Raw genomic sequence first — 18124 nt, forward strand, 5'->3', positions numbered from 1 at the left:
CAGAAGCATGAGGGAGCCCACAGGGGCTGCTTTGCAATGGTCCAGAACCCAGGGCCCCTGACTCCAAATTCAGGACTGGCTCTAGGAAACACCCGAGAATCACGCTGAGTTGTACGTACAGCCATAGCCCTCGAAGTGCAGAACAGGAGGCAGTCAAGGAAGGCTTCTTGGAGGAGGGATTTAAAAATGCTAATGTTGCAATCCATATATAGCCTGCTCCACAAAGTACAGCCATTCCTCTTAGCAACCCGGTCGGGCGGATCACGCCAACCTTCCTATTCCCATCGCACAGGGGGAAGAGACAGCCTGGGAGGGTAGAGTTCACCCGCCTGCGGTGGTCATATTGCCAAGGCAGGGACTTGGATCTTCCGTGGTCTCTTAAAGGTAGACGCTGCCCCTCCTTGGTATTTCCACTCGCTTAATAGACGTTGATTAGATTTGTTGGATTGGAGGCCTTCCTGGGACCATGCCTTCCTCTCTTGGAGATCCCCCTGCGGTCCCATTCCAACCTGGGTTCCCAGCTAGATTGCAGGAAGCCTAGCTCCGGACTTCCGAGCACTCGGAAGGAGTGACGGGAGGTTTGGGGGAGGGGCAGCTGAACTTTCCCTTTGAGAAGCCAGGTGTGGTGAATAAAGCTGGGGATTGCAACCCCAGGGTAACGGTGTAAGGATGTCTTGAAGATCTTTACAAGTAAAACGGGGTCTGTTTAAACGTAGCCAGGGTAAACCCAGACTAGCCAAAATTACTGCCGAAACCCGGGATCGAACCAGGGACCTTTAGATCTTCAGTCTAACGCTCTCCCAACTGAGCTATTTCGGCTGCGCAAAATGCTTTGTTCACTATCCTCATTCAGTGAAAGCTGACACTTCCGGGCTGCTTCCTTCTTTAACCTTACTTTTAATGAGGTATTATCTATCAGAAGTTCTAAAAGGAGTTTTCCACCCTCCTCTTTTTTCCCTTAAGTTGAAAGTACTAAAAACTCAGGGTAGAACCATAATTGGAGTAGATAATCTGAAAAGGTCCAGGTCCTTCCCAATTGGGATTTCCCCTTCCCATCTCTGACATTCAATGCTCTAAGGGCCCTCCCAGCCCTGACATGCCCATTCTAAGGGCCCTGCCAGCTTGGACGTTCTGGGTTCTAAGAGTCCTCCCGGGTCTGATATCCTTCGTTCTAAGGTGCCCTCTGAGATTCTATGCTCCAGCCCCCGAGATTCCCCTTGGAACTCTGCCATTCCACGACTTCAGGAATGGGTGCTCAGATTTCCGGGACAGGCACAGCGAGAAGAGCCATGACTACGAGCTGCGGAACCAATTGTTCTAGCTCTGTCTCTGTGGCGCAATCGGTTAGCGCGTTCGGCTGTTAACCGAAAGGTTGGTGGTTCGAGCCCACCCAGGGACGTGATAACTTTTTTCATAGCTAGAAAAGATTTCCCAGAAGGCCTTAGGCTGCAAACCGAGGACCTCAGTACTGGTTCCTTTTGGGGAAGGACGAGGATTTAAAGGCTGATGGAGGGAGCTGAGGGAGGAAGGGCCCGGCCCGGGATTCGAGAGGGAGGCTAAGAGGTATAACATATGCCCTATTCTCCAGATTGGTTGAGCGGCCCGTATCACCAGAGCACCCAGGAGCACCCCCTTGGGGTAGTCCTGGCTGGCGGCGGGGTTCGAGGGGCAGGAGGAGGCGGAACCCGGAGTCGCGCGGCTGCGGTGGCCACTTCGAGGCGCCGGGCCTCTTTGGGAAGTGCACTCCTCCTCCCCTCCCCCTCTCCGCTTTTCCACACTCACGGAACAATCCACCCAGACACACTTCCGCCGCCTATCCCCTCCAACCCGGAACGGTTAGAGCGGAGGACCCGTGAAGGTCGTCTGAAGGCTGTGTACAAGATGGCGGCGGCGCTGGCAGGTGAGCAGAGAGAGAACCCGGGGCTGGGGCATCGGGGGGCGGGAGGGTGGCGAGGCCGGGCGGGCAACCGTAGCTAGGCCCCTACCCCGTCCCCAGCCCGGTGGCTTGGCTGATCTCAGCCCTCAGGGCTCCCGGGGGAGGGGAGCGCCGCGGGGGCGGGCCCCGGGGGAGCCGGCGGCGCATGCGCGCGCCCCAGCCTCGACGCTTGCTGACCGTGGGCCCCTGCCGACCTTGGGGTTTTTTCCACTCAGTTGTGCCCAGCCTGTGTTTATTGCACCACGTTGGACCCGCAAATGTAAATAGAATTGAGTTGTTGTCAAGAATAACGGTTGAGGCCGGGAACTCTTGTGAGCAAACCTCCGACCCTTCACCTCTGAGCCTCGACTTACCTGCGCCAGGTGCTCTTCTCCTGACCGAAAGCGCGGATCCTTTGCTCGGGGCAGCCGGTGCTAACTGGCCTTTGTAACTCGCTTTAAAGGGAGTGCGTGACTTCAGGAAGAGCCCTGGGTTTGAGTCTTTGCTTCTCATTCCCAAGGACCTTGAGCGAGGTGCGGGGAGTAACCACCTGGCAAAGAACTGTATAAACTCAGAAGGGCCGTCATTACCATTCATAGCAGTGCGGGGCCTGGAGTCCGGACGACCTGAGTTCAAATTCAGCCTCAGACATGGATGCTAGCTGTGTGACCCTGGGAAGGTCAACCTCTCTCTGCCTTAGTTTCCCCCTCGGTAAAATGGGGAGAATAATAGCACTTACCTCCCAGAGTGGTTGTGAGGATAAAGTAGTACTTGTAAAACTTTGCGAACTTTAGAGAGCCTTATAATGCCAGCGGAAACAATCGAAATGATTTGTCCTCAAACAGCTGGTAATCAGATATCTCCTTTCTACCTGACTCCTAGTCCATCCCTCTGTCTCATCCTACAAGACTTGGTGCCCTTCTCCAAACCTGTGAGGTCAATTTGCTCTCTCACATTATGACCCCCAGTTTGCTTTTCTTGTTGCCCATATATTTCTGTCATCGAAATCCTACCTAAACTGTCCCATCTCTCATTTCTCTTCACTCTTTCCTGCCTCGTGGAGTTCCTTTTGCAAACTTGCTTGGGGAACCGAAGTTAAACCTTATGTCACTTGGTGGTTCTTTAAATCAACAATCTCTTTTATGGTTGCTTTAGATTAAGTGCTTTACTGGGTTCTAGACACAAAGAAGAAGACAACCTCTCCCTTTCTGGAGTTTATATTCTAATGGGGAAGACAGTATATATAAATCAGAACATACAAGATAAATCCAGAGGAGAAGGAGGAGGGTACTAGGGGATCAGGAAATGCTTCCCCAAGGAGGTAGCACATGAGCTGAGCCTTCAAGGAAATCCCTTTGCAATTCTGGTCCTGTCTTTGGCTTCCCATAAATCTTTCATAGATCATCTACCCATGTGCTGAAGACCTTTCTCTCTAGATCTTTTAACAATTTGGGCATGATAATAATTATAAAATTGTAATTAGTTTTTGCCCCACTTGCAGTAATTAAATTGGCATGCTATTAAAGTTCTTTTTTCTTGTGGTTTCTGCCTGCAGTTCCTCGCCTGGCCCGGTATGGATTGTTTAGTTTTCGGTGAGTGCTGTGGTTTCTGATATTTTACCAAGCAGAGAACAGTACAGTGTTTTTATGGGAGCAGAAAAAGAATCAGAATTTTTTTTTAAATTAATGTGTTTTTGGGGGGGTTTTTTGGTTAGGCAATGGGGTTAAGTGACTTGCCCAGCGTCACACAGCTAGTAAGTGTTATATGTCTGAGGCTGGATTTGAACTCAGGTCCTCCTGAATCCAGGGCTGGTACTCTATCCACTGCGCCACCTAGCTGCCCCAAGAGTCAGAATTTTAGATATCAAAGAGAATTTGGCAATCCTGTAGTCCAGTCTCTTCATTTTACAGATGAGGAGACTTAAGGTCCTCAGGGAAATTACTTGCCTGCCCAGTATTAGCTCAGAAGTTAGTGGCAGTTATCCTGGCACCAGGCGAGATACAGAGGCAGGAGTGCCCAAGACACTTTGAGGGGGTAGGCAAGAAATACCTTTTGGCTGAAATTAATAACTATAGGGGGAAAATAGGAGATAAGGCCAGAAAGGTAAGACAGGACCATAAGTGTAAAACGCAAAGTTTGTTTTCTATGCAATGGGAAGCCATTGAAGGTTTTTGAGCAGGTTAGTGGACATTATCAGAGCTGGGCTTTAGGAAGGTGTGAACTCAGGCCAATTATTTCCTCTTCTGTGCCTCAGTTTCCTCATCTGCTTAATGAGGGAGTTAGTCTAGTTCAAAGAAAGACCCTGTCTCATTTTAAATCTGCAGTCATGTGACATCCTGTGACAATTGAAAATTGAATCAGACCATCTATATAGCCTAGGCTAGATGTAGGGAGATGATCTGAGAGGATAATGAACTCAACTATTCTTATGTTCCTTGGTGGGATATGATGTTGAATTCTCTCCTAATTCTTGACTGTTCCTTTGAATAGACCCAGCACAGCCCTGCAGGTTCAGCTGCTCCATCAGAGTTCGGTGACAGATGCAAGCAGGTAAAAGGTAGCTTCTTAGGAGAGGCCTGTTAGTTCTTTCTCTTCTTCTTTTCCAAGAGTTTCCCGTGAGCATCACAGGCTCTTGAGAAAGGGAAGAGAAGACTCAGTGGGGATTGGATAGAGGAAGGGAATGAAACAGATTTGCATTGAACCATTCATCTCTCCTAGTTCCCCTTATGACCAGAATTATTCATTCACAGGTTAGCTGCCTGTAGTCAGTTCTCTGTCAGAGGTCCGTGTTGGGATGCTTCATCTGGGGTTGGAGGGCTCTCAGAGTAGAGCCAAAGTTGGGCCTCAAACTGGGTTGGGGGCTTAGGCCAAGGATGAAACAAGTGGCCTTGATCTTCCCACTCTCCACTGATCCCCTCCTTGAAAGTCAGCTTCAGGTCAGCAACGTGTACCTATGTGCTGGCTTCAGGGCTTCCCCTTTTCTGCAGTGTTTTGATTTAGGATTCTTCCCATTGATGTTGTACATCTCAATTTGTGTTTGTGTCCCCCTTTCTCAGCCCTGTCCCAGAGGGAAAGAAGAGTGGGACAATAGTCCCCAAATCCTCCTCCCTCCCAAGCAGCAAGGGGGAGTATGTAATCACCAAAATAGATGACCTGATCAACTGGGCCCGGCGGGTAAGTCACCACCACATCTGTCTTTGTTCCCTAAAGGCCTGACTCTCCACAGTGGGGAAGGCATGTGAAAACATGGGGCAGGGGGATCTCCACCTAGACCAGACTTCCAGAGGGAGCCGTCTTCCCCTTGCTTAACTGAGGCGGGTGGGTAGGATAGTGAATAGAGTGAAGGACTTATGGCAGGAAGACCTGAGTTCAGCCCAGCCTCAGATATTTACCAGCTGTATGCCTGTGGCAAGTCACTTATTTATAACCTCTCTTTGCTTCAATTCCTTATCTGTAAAATGGGTATAATAATAACACAGGATTATTTTATAACTGAGCTTATATATATATATATAAAGTACTGTGCAAGCTAGTATGAATGCAGCTCTTATTGTATATCAAATGGAATGTGTGCCCATATTCAGCATGGAGTCCCTGCTTCTTCCATGAAGGCAAGTGTGAGAAGCACGTCATCATTGTCTTTGTCTAATTCATTGAGGAAAATGTACCAGGCTAAGCCTGGTTCCCTAGGGCAGTCCACAGGAGACCTCCTGCCATCAAGCCATTAGTTTGCCTTTGAGGCTCTCACCATTCAGACCCTTTGAATCTAGCTGTAATAGAGCTTACATTTCTCCATGTTGTCCATAAGAAGAGCGTAGAAGACTTTGTCAGATGTTGGCTACAGGGTTCCTTTGAACTGTCAAGCTAGTAACCTTGTCAAAAATAAAAAGAAAATATTGTTCATGTGTTCTTGCTGAAGAGGCATGCGATTCTTGTGATTGCTACTTCCTTTTCTAAATGTTCGCTAACCTTCCCTTTAGTAACATATATTAGAATTTTTCCAGGAATTGTAGTCAAGCTTATTGCCCTATAGTTTGCAGCATCTACTCTCTTCCTTTTTGGAAAATTAGGGTGTTGCTTCTGTCTAGGCCTATGCTATTTCTCTTGCAGTCTCACAGATGTTGACCTGGAAGGGTCTTCAGAGTCTATTTCAGCCTGCTTCTTTCTCCAGTGAAGATACTGACTCCAAGATGTTAAGTGACTTGCCTAAGGTCATACAGGCAGTAAGCTTCAGAAGTGAAATTTGAACCCAGGTACTCTGAGGGCTCCAAAGCCACCTCTCCTCCATGGTACTCTGTTCTCTGCCTTTCAGACTTGGCGGTGGCTTAGCAATCCGCACTTCTATTCCTTTCAGTACCCTGACGTGTCCTTTGTCTGGGCTGGGTGACTGGAACTCATCACTGCTGGCCAGGTCCTTTCTCACTCTCTCCAGGCTTCTTGTGGGTATCTGCCCTCCTGGCAGTCTTTCATGTTCTGTCCTTTTCAGTCCAAGAATCAGTCTCCTTTGCAGAGGAAACAGAAGCAAAGCACTAGGTAGGTAGTTCTCCCTGCTCTCTCTCTGTCGCTGTTTCTCAGGACTCCGGGGGCCCAAAAGGCTTTTCTGTGGAGGTGTAGCTCAAGCTCCCTCTTCTGTCCTTCCTGAATCTCCCTCCCAGACTCCCGTCGATTGAATCACTTTGATCTACTTGGACTTGGGCACTGTAGATGTACTTGGCTCCCACTCCCCATTTGTGTGTAAGGCCCTTGTACAGATTGTATCATTCTGTGGACTCATCCACAGAGCCTGGCCCACGGCAGGGCTTAGTAAATGCTTGTTGACTGACTGAGTGGATCCATCCAAGTAGCAGCTCTAGCCTTTCTTTGTTCCCCTTTTTGCCTTAGCTTTCCTTGACAGTAGCAGCACATCTCCAAACATTATTCCTTTTTCCTCCTGATGCTATTTTTCCAGGACTGTGCCATGATTTTGTATTCATCCTCTGTTCCCTCCTTTGTTTCTGTTTTCCTGTGTGACTTTCAAAAATCCAAGTTGACTAATAGAGTTCCTTGGGCCTTCACATTGATCTCTTTAGACAACTACTCCTTTCCTACCTTATCCAAGTGTCTTCTTTGTGTTTTCCACATTTCATTTTTCAGACCTTCTCATCCTTCTTTGGCTGACTTTGCCTATAGCATTTTAATCTGTGCAGTCCTCCCTTATCTCTTCTGAGTCCTTTGAAGTCTGTTCTCCCCAGCCTAGGGTACCTGTCACACAATGCCCCAGTTTCCTCCTTTGCCCCACATTCTCCGTTGGAGCAATCGCCTCCCTGCAGCGTTCCCAACATTTCTACCCTCACACCAATTCTCTGTTCTTTGCCTTGGCTCTTGCTCCTTTTGAAGGAAGAAATCAGGCCAGTTGTGAAGATCGTTGGGTGCTCGGAGCTTCCCCAGAGGTTGGGACCGTTGAAAGCCCCGTCCCTCCTGGGTGGTCCTCCAGGGATTCCCTCTCTGTAGAGGATTCCAGTAAGGCTGTCTCAGTTTACCTTCACCCCCGTACTTTCATCATGCTCCCCTGCTCCGGTTCCTACATTTCCTTGTGTGAGTACACCTTATTGCTAATAATGATGATGGCTAGCTATAGACTGCACCTCAGAGTTTGCAGAGCTCTCACTACATGTTGGCTCTGTGCATCTTCTCATCCAGGAAGGTCGAGACCCTTATTATCCTCCTCCTATAAATGAGGAAGCCAAAGGTGAAAGGAGGTTAAGTGACACAGGTGTCCCCAAAGCAGGATTTGAGCTCCTTCAGCCACAAGATTCCAGGTCTTTATCCAGACCTCTGGAGGTCGAATTCGCTTTCTAGAGCTGTGACCTTTTGTTCGCCTCGCTTGTTGCCCATACATTTCTGCCACTGAAATCCTAACCGGAGCCGTCCTCTGTCCCTGTTTGTCTTACTCCATTCCTCCCCACCTCCTGCAGAAGAGAGGCCAAACATGAGCTTCCCTTTACATACTTTTGCTTAGGGAACCAAGGTTTAACCTTATACCGCTTGCTTGTACTTTAAATCACCAGCTACTTTTTTATGGTTGCTTTATAACGGTTGTCTTGTTCTTTCATCTTTGCGGTTGTAGATCTCCAGATATAGTACACTCCAATTTACCTGGCCTCTAAGCAACTAGACAATGTCAGTGAGAGAACATTTTTCTGGGCTTGTCTTTTATGAAAGAAAACTAAGTCAGGGAGTTCGATGGAGAAGCCATCTCCTGGAAGCTGGCAGACACCGAATCCCTTAACCACAGCTGCACCTACGTGGTAGAGCGGAGGGAGCCCTGAGGCCTGGCTTCTGATCCCAGATCCTGCCCTGGGGTGTTATGTGACCTTGAGGAGGTTCCCGTCTTGGAGCCTGGGCTTCCTCGGGTTCCTCAGCTGTAAAGTGAGGACATTGGAGTAGATTCTTCCTGAGGTCTCCTCTAACTCTGATAGTCTGTGATTCAATGAAGTGATAGTCCTTTCAAATGAAAACGAATGTTTAAAGCATGGCTGAAAAGAAGACATGTGAGAGGTCACTCCCACCCCATCCCTTTGCTGAGGTGCAAGTCCTGAAGAGCCACGTTTTCAGACTACTTCAATGTATTGACCAGTAATACTGATTTTTTTTTTCTCCCTTTCTATTTTTGTCTTCAGAAATACCATTTGTTATGCTAGATGGCTCTCAGGGAGAGGGAGGATTGGGAACTATAGTGATGTTAAAAAAAATAGCAGCTTTTTTGTTCTTCTGTTTTGTTTCCTCTCGTGGTTCCTACTATTGGTTCTAATTCTTCCTTACAACAACATGACTGATGTGAAAATATGTTTAATAGGAATGTATATGTTGAACCTGCATGCTGTCTTGGGGAGGGAGGCGGAGGAAGAAGGGGGAGAAACATTTAGAACTCAAAAGCTTATGGAAGTGATTGTTGAAAACTAAAAATTCATTAATAGTTTTTTTAAAAAAAGGAAAATGAAAAAAAAAAAGCAAAAGACATGAAAAAAATTTTTTTGAGCGTTCGGAAAATGACCATAAGGACTTTCAGCAGACTTTGTCAGCAAAGGCAGATTCAGTTGTACTTGCCAGGCTTTGTCAGTGGCCCTGACTTCGCATTCTGGCTCTCCTGCTTCCTGGATGTGTAACCCTAGTCAAGTCACTTCTTGAGGCCTTTGTTTCGTTGTTTGATATGTAATGATGTTGGACCTCTGAGGTTTCTTCTAGCCCTGTAGTCCTTTACTTATTGAAAGGAGTACAGTATTTTAGATGGCTTTTTGTCATAAGAAAAGTGCTTTTTTGCTTAGCCCTGAGTTAAATTTGAGAATCCAGTTGATCAGAATATCCCTACACAGTTTTAGTTTGGGGGCAGCTAGGTGGTACTGTGGATAGAGTGCTGTCCCTGGAGTCAGGAGGACCTGAGTTCAAATCTGGCCTCAGACACATAATACTTCCTAGCTGTGTGACTCTGGGCAAGTCACTTAACCCCAGTTGCCTCACTTAAAAAAAAAAAGAAGGATTTTAGTTTGCAAAGAATACTAGTATCTCTTCTATTTTTAGGTAGAGGTTCTTCCAGAAAGGGGAAAGTAAGTTATACCAGCCTAGAGTGAGAAGGAAATCCAAGGTCTTAACCCAGCTCCCTACCTAATGCAGGATTTCTCTCTGCAGGGAGCCTGTGAAATCACCTCCTTTTTTTTCTTAGTCGGTTGTATCTAACTCTGACTCTTTTGGGGGGTTTTGTGACAAAGATACTAGAGTGGTTTGCCATTTCCTTCTCATTTGACAGATGAGGAAACTGAGGCTAACAGGGTTAAATGATTCTCCAGGGTCACACAGCTAGTAGGTGTCTGAGGCTAGATTTGAACTCAGGCCCTCCTGATTCCAGGCCTGGCACTCTGTCTGCTATGCCACCTTCTTCCAGATAGCTCTTAATTCTTAGGAATTTCTTTTTAATACTGAGACAAAAATCTATATCGCTGTAAAACTTGGAGTATGTCTGCTTCCCCCACCCCTAAGTGATCCTAGACCCAGAATATCTAATTCACATGGAAAACAAAATGTGTGTGTCTGTTTCCCCCCCCCAATTCTGTGCCTTCATCCCCCACCTCATCAGCATGTGTATTACCTGGATTGCCCTACCAGACAGTTCCTGCCTCATTTAATTTAAGGCTGTCATGTAAAACTCAGCTTTTTCTCCCTTTAGAGTTCTATGTGGCCCATGACCTTTGGATTGGCCTGCTGTGCTGTGGAGATGATGCACATGGCAGCTCCCCGATATGACATGGACCGGTTTGGGGTGGTATTCCGGGCCAGCCCACGTCAGTCAGATGTGATGATCGTAGCCGGCACTCTCACCAACAAAATGGCCCCAGCTCTCCGAAAGGTAACCCCCTGCCTCCTCATCTTTGCCTTGATGCTGAGAAAGCCAGAACCAGCTGTCACACCCTGAGAGAGCCCAGGTCCAGCCTTAATGGGGGCAGAGAAGGTTTTTGCTCAGCAAGGAATGAGTCAATTTTACCAAAAGCAGCAAAGAGCTGCCTGAGGAAGGCTCACCAGTTGCCAGCTGGATGTTTCTTACCTTCTGTGGCCTGTGTCAGAAGAATGGGACACCTGAGATTCAGGCCGAGTAACCAATGGTAAGACTTGGGCTCCAGCATGGAGTGGTGTCAGGTTGTAGGTCTGTCAGATAGTAGAATGTAGGAGACCTCCCCATAGACTGAGTAGGCTTTTAGTGACCCTGCCCAGCCCTCCACTATGTATCACCCCCCTCTGATCCTTAAGGATCATGCTAGGCTCTAGTAGCATCTGAAGTTAATTGTTCAGGGAAATGACAGCAAGATGGCTGGCTTTGTCTGTTTTCCAGGTATATGACCAGATGCCAGAGCCTCGTTATGTAGTCTCCATGGGAAGGTAAGTGAAGGGTGGATACCTTTTTTTGCATTTCTCTTTGACCAGGGTCTGAATCATGGATGGAACAAAGCAGTGTTACTATTCTAATAACAGTGGGGGAATGAGCCCCTGGTCCCTGCCTTGAGAAGCTCCTCTCTCACTGGAGAGTCTCAAGAAACACCTACAGAACGATACCAAAGTGTGAAATAATGATAGTGGGAGCCTGTACTGGAAGCCGGGGCATCGTCAGCTCCACACCTGTGAATTTCTCTGAAATGAGCACCCCAAGAGAGACAAATTAGAAATGGTCCCCAGGGCTGGAGGTGGGAGGACATGAGGATGTGAAAAATACAATGTGGAATTAAAAAAATATCCTGGGAAAGTAAGAAGAGAGGCATTGTGGTATGGTGGATAGGGCACTAGATGGGATATGAAGGATAGGGCTGGGGGCAAGAGAGGCTGAGGTTCAAATCCTGCCAGGGACACTTACTAGCTGTGTTAATGGAAAGTCATTTAAACCTCACGGGTCCTCATTTTTTTATTTGGAGAACAAGGAAAAGAATACTGGGATTACCTCTCTGATGGGGTTGTTGGGAGGAAAATGCCTTGCGAACCATCATAAGCCCCTAGAGATGTGAGACCAGCTGTAAAAATCACTGCTAGGAAGCGATCCAGAGCAGTAAAAAACATACAGATGATGCTTCACATCAGCTGCAGCACACAGAGATGAGCTTCAGTCTGGAGTCACTTCTTTTTCCATCAAAGAAGAGGCTTGTCAGGAAGATTCTCCATGATGATAATAGACATGGAAAGAGCCTCAGACAGTGTTAAATGAAATAAGACTCCCCTTAGGGAAGGAGACACTTCTGAGGGTCATGAGGGTAGAAAATGTGCCAACCAAGCATTCACTTTATTGGATATCACAAAATTCATGCTGGAAAGAAAGCCCACAAATAGAATAGATCCGTGCTGAAACCTTCAAGCTGTGGAGTGAGGGAGCACGGGGTCTGGCAGGAGCTCAGGGTGTGGGATCAGAAAACCAGGATTCAAGTCCTGGCTCTAACAATTAGCTGCGTGTGTGACATCAGCAAATCACTGTTCCTTCTAGGTCTCAGTTCTCCCTCTAGAAAATGATGGGGTGGTATTGGTGGTCTCTGAGGTTCCTTACCATCCTGAGATTCTGTAACTGCTGAGAGAATTCAGGTCTTCCTGTGGGCCTGGGCAGAGAAGGCTTTCTAAAGGAACTTAGTGTTGAGATTGGACTAGGGGAATTTGTGAGTGGAGTCAGGTCCTTGGAGAAGAACACCCAAGACAGGCAGATGAAGTCAAAATGTGGGAGATTGACAAGATCATAGCATTTAATTCAGCCCTTATGAATGGCAGCTCCCCTTCAGAGAGACTGATCACTTTCATGCTCATCAGAAGAGAAAAGCCAGGGGGACGAAAACCCCATTTACATCATTTTAAACTCATGTCTCTTTTTCCTGCTCCCTCCTTCTGAGGTGCCCTCTTGTCCTGGTAACTATCTTCTCTGCTCAAGAAGAATTAATCTTTTCCATCTGACCTTAGATAACAAGGGACAGTGAGTCCAGGGGTCACCTTGTACTAGTCCCAGCCAACTTTCAAAAACACTGAGAGTTCTATGTGTAGGTGGGAATTGGCGTTGCCAGGGACATCCTGTCCTTGGGCTAGTGGGAGTAACAGAATCAAATGTTGTAGCTGTTCTAGAGAAACTCAAACCCTATGTAAAGCCAATGGGAAGAGCTCATAGAAAATGTGGGGGAAGGTGCCCTCGGGGGCAGAACTCTGCATCCCTTATCAGATGTGGTCTCTCTGTGGCTTCTTTTTGCTCAACTGCTTTTCTTTTTCACAAGGGAGGGTTCCGGTGGGATGGAGGAGGAAGTAGATTGTGTGTGTGTGTGTGTGTGTGTGTGTGTGTGTGCGCGCACGTGTGCATGCGCACGCATCAAAAAATGCACAAGGAGGATCACTAGATGGCTCAGTGAATAGAGCGGCCTGGGAGTCAGAAGGACCTGAGTTCAAATCCAGCCTCAGAAACTTGACATTTACTAGCTGTGTGACCCTGGGCAAGTCACTTAACCCCCAGTGCCTCACCACAAAGAAAAAAAATGCACAAGGGCCGGCAAGAAGAAAATGAATGTGGCAGATAAAGTGACGTTGAGGAAACCAGTTTGGCAAAGGGTTCATGTACAGACCAGCAAATACAATGACAAAGGTCCAGTGGGGCCAGAGCATGACCTGAGGACTCTCTTGGCATCTGTTACTAGGAAACTCCAGGACTGGCTGGGTCCTCCCAGGCTGTTGAGGAGCATTTGGAAAGCGAGCTCTGTTAAGAAGGTGAGCTCCTCAAGCCCCTCCCTGGTCCAGTTTGTGCCACCAGCACGTTGCCCAGAGCTGCCCACCCCAGAGTAGGCACTGAGTAATACTCAGTGGATCCCCTGAGTAGCTGCTGCTCCTGGGCTGTGGTCCAGGAAAGTTAGGGTTCCTTTGAACTCGAGCAGTTTTCCTCTAGTCACCCATGAAGGCTTCCGTGCCCAGGAGTGAAAGTGCCTCTTGGGTATGCTCTTTGTGGGCTACAGGGCCCTGATGTGGGTGAAAACAGACTCAGAAGGGCTAATGGGCAACACGCGTGGATGCTGGGGGGTCCTGGGCTTGCAGTCAGGAGGGCCTGTTGGAATCACATTCTGCTACTCGTTAGGTGACCATGGTTGTCACATATTCACTCTGCCCTGTAATTTTTTCAGCTGCAAAATGGGTATGTGAGTGATAATAATCCTTACTGTTGTTAATAATGATAGCAACTATATGACACATCAAAGTTTGCAAATCACTTTATATAGGTTATCTCATTTAATCTTCAGAAAACAACCCCAAGAGCTGTGTGCTATTATTTTCCTCACTTCACAGACAGGGTAGACTGAGGGAGACAGGTAAATGACTTGCCCAGGGTCACACAGCTGATAAATGTCTGAGATAGAGTTTGAACTTGGGGCTTCCTGACTCTGGCCCTGAATCCGCTGGGCCACATAGCCCATTATACTGGCGCTAACTACCTCACGGTCGTAATGAGCAAAGTTACTACATACATATGACGTACTCTGGAATTGTGAGATAACTCTTATTATTCTCTTTTTTTTTCTTAACAGTTGTGCTAATGGTGGAGGATATTACCACTACTCATATTCTGTAGTGAGAGGATGTGACCGCATTGTGCCTGTGGATATCTACGTCCCAGGTAGAGGAGCCCTTCCTTAGCCACCACATGCCAGAGCCCAGCTCTACTGTGCACTGTGTTGTAGCACTAGAAGGGACTTGGAGTTGACCCCAGCTTCTCCCTCACACCACAGTTTTACAGATGGGGAAACTGAGGACCATGGGAGGGAAGTGACTCCCCCAAGGTCATTCAGAAAGCCAGGGGCGAAAGAGTAAGGTCTAGTTATGTGAGAATACAGGTAATAAGCTTAATTATACTGCAACCTTGAGGTATTTCTTGTAGATGGGGTGCCTTTGACACATTAAAACCTCCGTAATTCCCCAGCAGAAACCTCTTCTAACCTGTTTATACACAGACATAGCAGTGCCTCACTGGCTTGTTACTGACTTGCCATCTGAGATCAGGGCGCCAAGGTATAGTGGAAAGAGTGGGAAATTTGTAGTTAGAACCTAGGTTCAAATGCTGCCTTTGCTGTTTACCAGCTGTGTGAATTTGGACAGGTCCATCCCCACCTCTGGCCCTCTGTTTCTTTATCTGTAAAATGATGGCTGGACAAGAGGGTCTGTAAGGACCCTGGCAGCTTTAAGTCCTGTGATCCTCTCAGTACATCCCTCTCTTTTTCTGTGCCTCGCTTTCCCATCTAAGTGAGAAGGTTACTCTGAAGGTTTCTGAGTTCCTTTCTAGTTCTCTCATTGGGTGACCAGTACCTGGTCGATGAAGAGACAAAATCACTGATTCACAAGCCAGTTGAAATCCAGAAAAGAAGCACAAAGAGCTCCCCAGATTGATGTCCAAGAAGCCTGGGGCTGAGCCTCAGAGCAGAGGCCAAAGGCCCCCAGAGAGGCTGCTGCCTCTTATTCTTCACATAGTTCTGACCAGGTGCCCTTGGGTCATCTGAGATGCAGCCTAGAGCAGAGCAGAAGCAGCAGGAGGAGGACGGAAGGGGCTCAGGGACCTCATAGCAGCAGGAGAGAGCGAGAAAAGCCGTAGAAGGAAAGCAGATGTGACCTCAGATGGCCCTTCTGTTTGGGGGAGAAATCCGAGGCCCTGGGGCCTCCCTTTACAGGCCAGTTCAGTTGATGGTCACTCATGGAGATGACTTGGAAAGTTCAAGGAAATGTTCAACTAAGCTCACTGAGCCATAGATCCTCAGGCCAGGAGGGGCCTCCCCGGGATCCTGGCCAGTCCATACCTGAGCAGAAATCCCATCAGGAATATCTGGACCTGGGAGGGTCACGCTCCACCTCTGTGGGGAGGTGGTTTCATTCAGACCCCCAATGGGACTCAGTTTCAGCTCTGAAATTCTCCCTGTGAGGGGTGACAGTCAACCTGTGGGTTTTCTCCCAGGAAAAAGGCATTCTGGTATTCCTGTCCTCTTTCCCAGGAGTCCCTGGCATAGAGTGCCACCAGCTGCCTGGTTCCTTCTGCTACTGCTTTACAAGCACAAGTGACCGCTTAGTGTAAGCCAGTGTATTTGTGGCATTGGTGGGGTGGAAGGAGCCCTGCTGGACCAGGCTGACATCAGAAGCCTGGTCCATACCCTGGTCTAGAAGACAGAACAATCCTCACTGTTATCCCCTTAGGCCTTGGGAAGATCAGAACACATGAAGGTGCTTTGGTTCTCTGGGCATTGAGGACTGAAAGGCCTGTGGTCCTAAATTGCTACAAGTGGTATCAGGGCAGCATTTAGGCACAGAGTCCTGTGTTAGTATTTCATGTCCTGGAAACCTCTTCTATCCAACTCACTTGAGGCCCCAACTCCCTTTGCTAGACTTGAGATTCCTTGGCAAGTCTGTAGTCTCTCTCTGACCTAGGACCGAGCTCTCTTCCATGCCCAATCCCAGAAACACAGTTCCAGAAAAGATCTTGGAGGGTAGTTGATCCACCTTGTGTCTCAGCAGGAATCCCTTCCAGCTGGTCAGCCAACTTTCAGCTAAAGATCTCTGGGCAGGAGGGAAATTCCAACTGTTTTGATGAGTCATCAGGATTTCCTGTAAAGAGCACATTTCAAGTCAGAGGATCTGAATTCAGATCCTGGCTCCTCTCCCAATGTATGTGATCCTGGGCAAGGCACACCCTCCCGAGCCTCAGCCCCGTCCTCCTCTTTAAAAGGAGGGTCCTGAGGTCCCTTCTGGCTTAGATCCCCTGGTCTCTTAGTTCCTTATCCCCTCACTTCCCACCTTCCTCCAGTTTGGACTCTAGAAGTCTTCTGGGCTCTTGTGGTGTGAACTCTGTGATCCCTAGCCATTGTGAGTTTTGTCTGTATCCAGAAAGCAGCAGCCTGGTTTTACCTAAGTTAAATCACATGCAGTTAGCCACAGGGCTGGGTGTCCCAAAAGTCTAAGGGCGGCTGTAAGCTTCACTGGCTCTAGTAATATAGTGAGTACCATGACAGTAGAATACCTTTGGTGAAGTGCCCAGTGCTCGGGAGAGGCCAGTGTCTGTGCTTCATCCTCCCTCGCCCAGTGACAGATGGTGTAACTGCATGTGCTGTGTACCCCTTCAGGCTGCCCACCTACAGCTGAAGCATTACTCTACGGGATCCTGCAGCTCCAGAAGAAGATCAAACGGGAAAAGAGGCTCAAGGTGTGGTACCGGCGGTGACAACGGCCTCCCGCCCCGGCCTCTCTCTGTTTGTGATCTCATGCCATGTAAATGTCAATAAAACACCCATGTAACAGATACTGTTGTCTCTGCTTGGTACCCAGGGCAGCCTGCTGTGGTGGATAGAGAGAACCCTGGACTTGGCACTTAGGGCCTGCACTCAGATCCCTTCACTTAATTCCACATGGCCTCAGTTTTCCGTCTGTGAAATGAATGTTGGACTAGATGCCATCTAAGGCTTTGTCTACACACATACAAGTGTGTGCTGAGTCCTAGGTGGATTATAGGCTGGATAGGACTGAGGGTAAGGCCATGAGGTCCATCTCTTGTTACTAGAACAATAGCTGAGTTATTTCTGGAAAGCCATCCTGCAAATGCGAACTGTTGGAGACTGTGGGTGAGGTGGAGGAGGGTTCCACATAAGGCCTCCTCAGTGCTGGGGGATCTAGTGTCATCGACATTTACACACAATCCCCGCAGTCAAAGCACATGAAAGCGTGTGGCCTCCCTGTGGAAAATCTGTACCCTCTTGATACCATACCAAGGAGGGTTGCAAGTGAGTAGGATCCTGCTGGTCACAGGTGGACCTCGCTTTCTATGATGTGTTTGTCAATCAGGCTCCGAATCCTCTGTGATTGATACAGTAGGTGCTCAATAAATGCTTGTTGGTGATGATGATGGAGAGTTGACTGTCTCGTCATTGGCCTGGCCTGGGAGTTAGAATGCTGTGGTCCTTGCTGTGACTTCCTTGCTCCAGTCCCCAGATTCCTGTAAGATGAGAGTGGACCAGGTGATTTCTAAGGTTTCTTGTAGCATGGCTGTGTTAGGGTCTGTCTTTCTGTCCTCAGAAGGCCCATCCATCTCTCATAGTCTATGGTTCTTCCTGGGCTCCAGCCCTCTCATCACACACATTAGATTGTTCTGTTTTACTCTTGGTAGAAGTGTTTGCGTGTTGTCTTAGAGCACAGCACAGAGGTGGGACCTCTTTTTGCAGATATGCCCTTCCGTGAATCCTTTTGTGGAGAGGGAAGACCGCTCTTTTTAGAACAGGAAAAGATCCCTCAGGAAATGAGGGGAAACAGTTGCAAAATCTCCTATAGCGTTAGAGTATGTTAGATCTGATTTCCCCAGGGGCCCTGGGCTGAGAAAGCCTCATGGAAATAACCAAGAGGACTGGGGAGTCAGAAGACCTGGATGTGAGTCCTTGATCAAGTCCTTCCTCTGCATGCTTCAAACCAATCCATGATCCCATGGGTGTGGGGACCCCATTCCTCTATGTGGCCCATGATCCCTACATTTATCCTACCTGGCTTTTGTCCACTTATTCCCATGAATTTTCCCTGAGGTCTGTCCTCTGGTTCTTTTAATAGTCGGGGATACCAGTGACTACAGGCTAGCCCACTTTACTCCAGTCAGTAATATCCTTGGAGTAATTTATACCGCTCCTCCCACATATGCCATTATCAGTCAGATACGGCAGCCTG

At 48.0% G+C, this 18124-nt stretch overlaps 1 protein-coding gene, 1 long non-coding RNA gene and 2 other non-coding genes across 7 annotated transcripts; 3 read left to right on the forward strand and 1 right to left on the reverse strand.

The window, feature by feature from the left end:
- Positions 1 to 217: 217 nt before the first annotated feature.
- NDUFS7 (NADH:ubiquinone oxidoreductase core subunit S7) lies at positions 218 to 16718 on the forward strand. Of its 4 annotated transcripts, XM_021009015.2 has the most exons (9): positions 218 to 384; positions 1589 to 1900; positions 3471 to 3507; positions 4406 to 4465; positions 4972 to 5089; positions 10116 to 10295; positions 10776 to 10822; positions 13969 to 14057; positions 16543 to 16718. In XM_021009015.2, exons 2-9 carry the CDS (start codon positions 1882 to 1884, stop codon positions 16638 to 16640), a joined length of 648 nt encoding a protein of 215 aa, XP_020864674.1. In that variant the 5' UTR covers positions 218 to 384; positions 1589 to 1881; the 3' UTR covers positions 16641 to 16718. The 4 variants fall into 4 exon arrangements, with proteins under 4 accessions (XP_020864674.1, XP_020864673.1, XP_020864672.1 ...); XM_021009013.2 differs by lacking the exon at positions 218 to 384 and having other exon boundaries at positions 1468 to 1900; XM_078154093.1 differs by lacking the exons at positions 218 to 384; positions 1589 to 1900 and adding an exon at positions 2425 to 2626.
- On the reverse strand, positions 747 to 819 carry TRNAF-GAA (transfer RNA phenylalanine (anticodon GAA)). Its single transcript has one exon. It is a non-coding gene; the product is annotated as a tRNA-Phe (tRNA).
- Positions 1326 to 1399, forward strand: TRNAN-GUU (transfer RNA asparagine (anticodon GUU)). Its single transcript has one exon. It is a non-coding gene; the product is annotated as a tRNA-Asn (tRNA).
- Positions 5096 to 9480, forward strand: LOC144457098 (uncharacterized). The gene is made up of 2 exons (XR_013486438.1): positions 5096 to 7489; positions 8022 to 9480. It is a non-coding gene; the product is annotated as an uncharacterized LOC144457098 (long non-coding RNA).
- Positions 16719 to 18124: the final 1406 nt, after the last annotated feature.

Source organism: Phascolarctos cinereus, unplaced genomic scaffold, assembly GCF_003287225.1.
Source record: "Phascolarctos cinereus isolate Bilbo 61053 unplaced genomic scaffold, phaCin_HiC Scaffold_4;HRSCAF=312, whole genome shotgun sequence".
Taxonomy (NCBI): Eukaryota; Metazoa; Chordata; class Mammalia; order Diprotodontia; family Phascolarctidae; genus Phascolarctos; species Phascolarctos cinereus.

Excerpts from the sequence above, each read along its gene's own strand:
- NDUFS7 (XM_021009013.2), top strand. The coding sequence starts at position 1,573 with ATGCCCTATTCTCCAGATTGGTTGAGCGGCCCGTATCACCAGAGCACC. Across the intron at positions 4,466-4,971 it reads TCGGTGACAGATGCAAGCAG|CCCTGTCCCAGAGGGAAAGA; the intron begins GTAAAAGGTAGC and ends CCCCTTTCTCAG. Across the intron at positions 10,296-10,775 it reads TGGCCCCAGCTCTCCGAAAG|GTATATGACCAGATGCCAGA; the intron begins GTAACCCCCTGC and ends TCTGTTTTCCAG.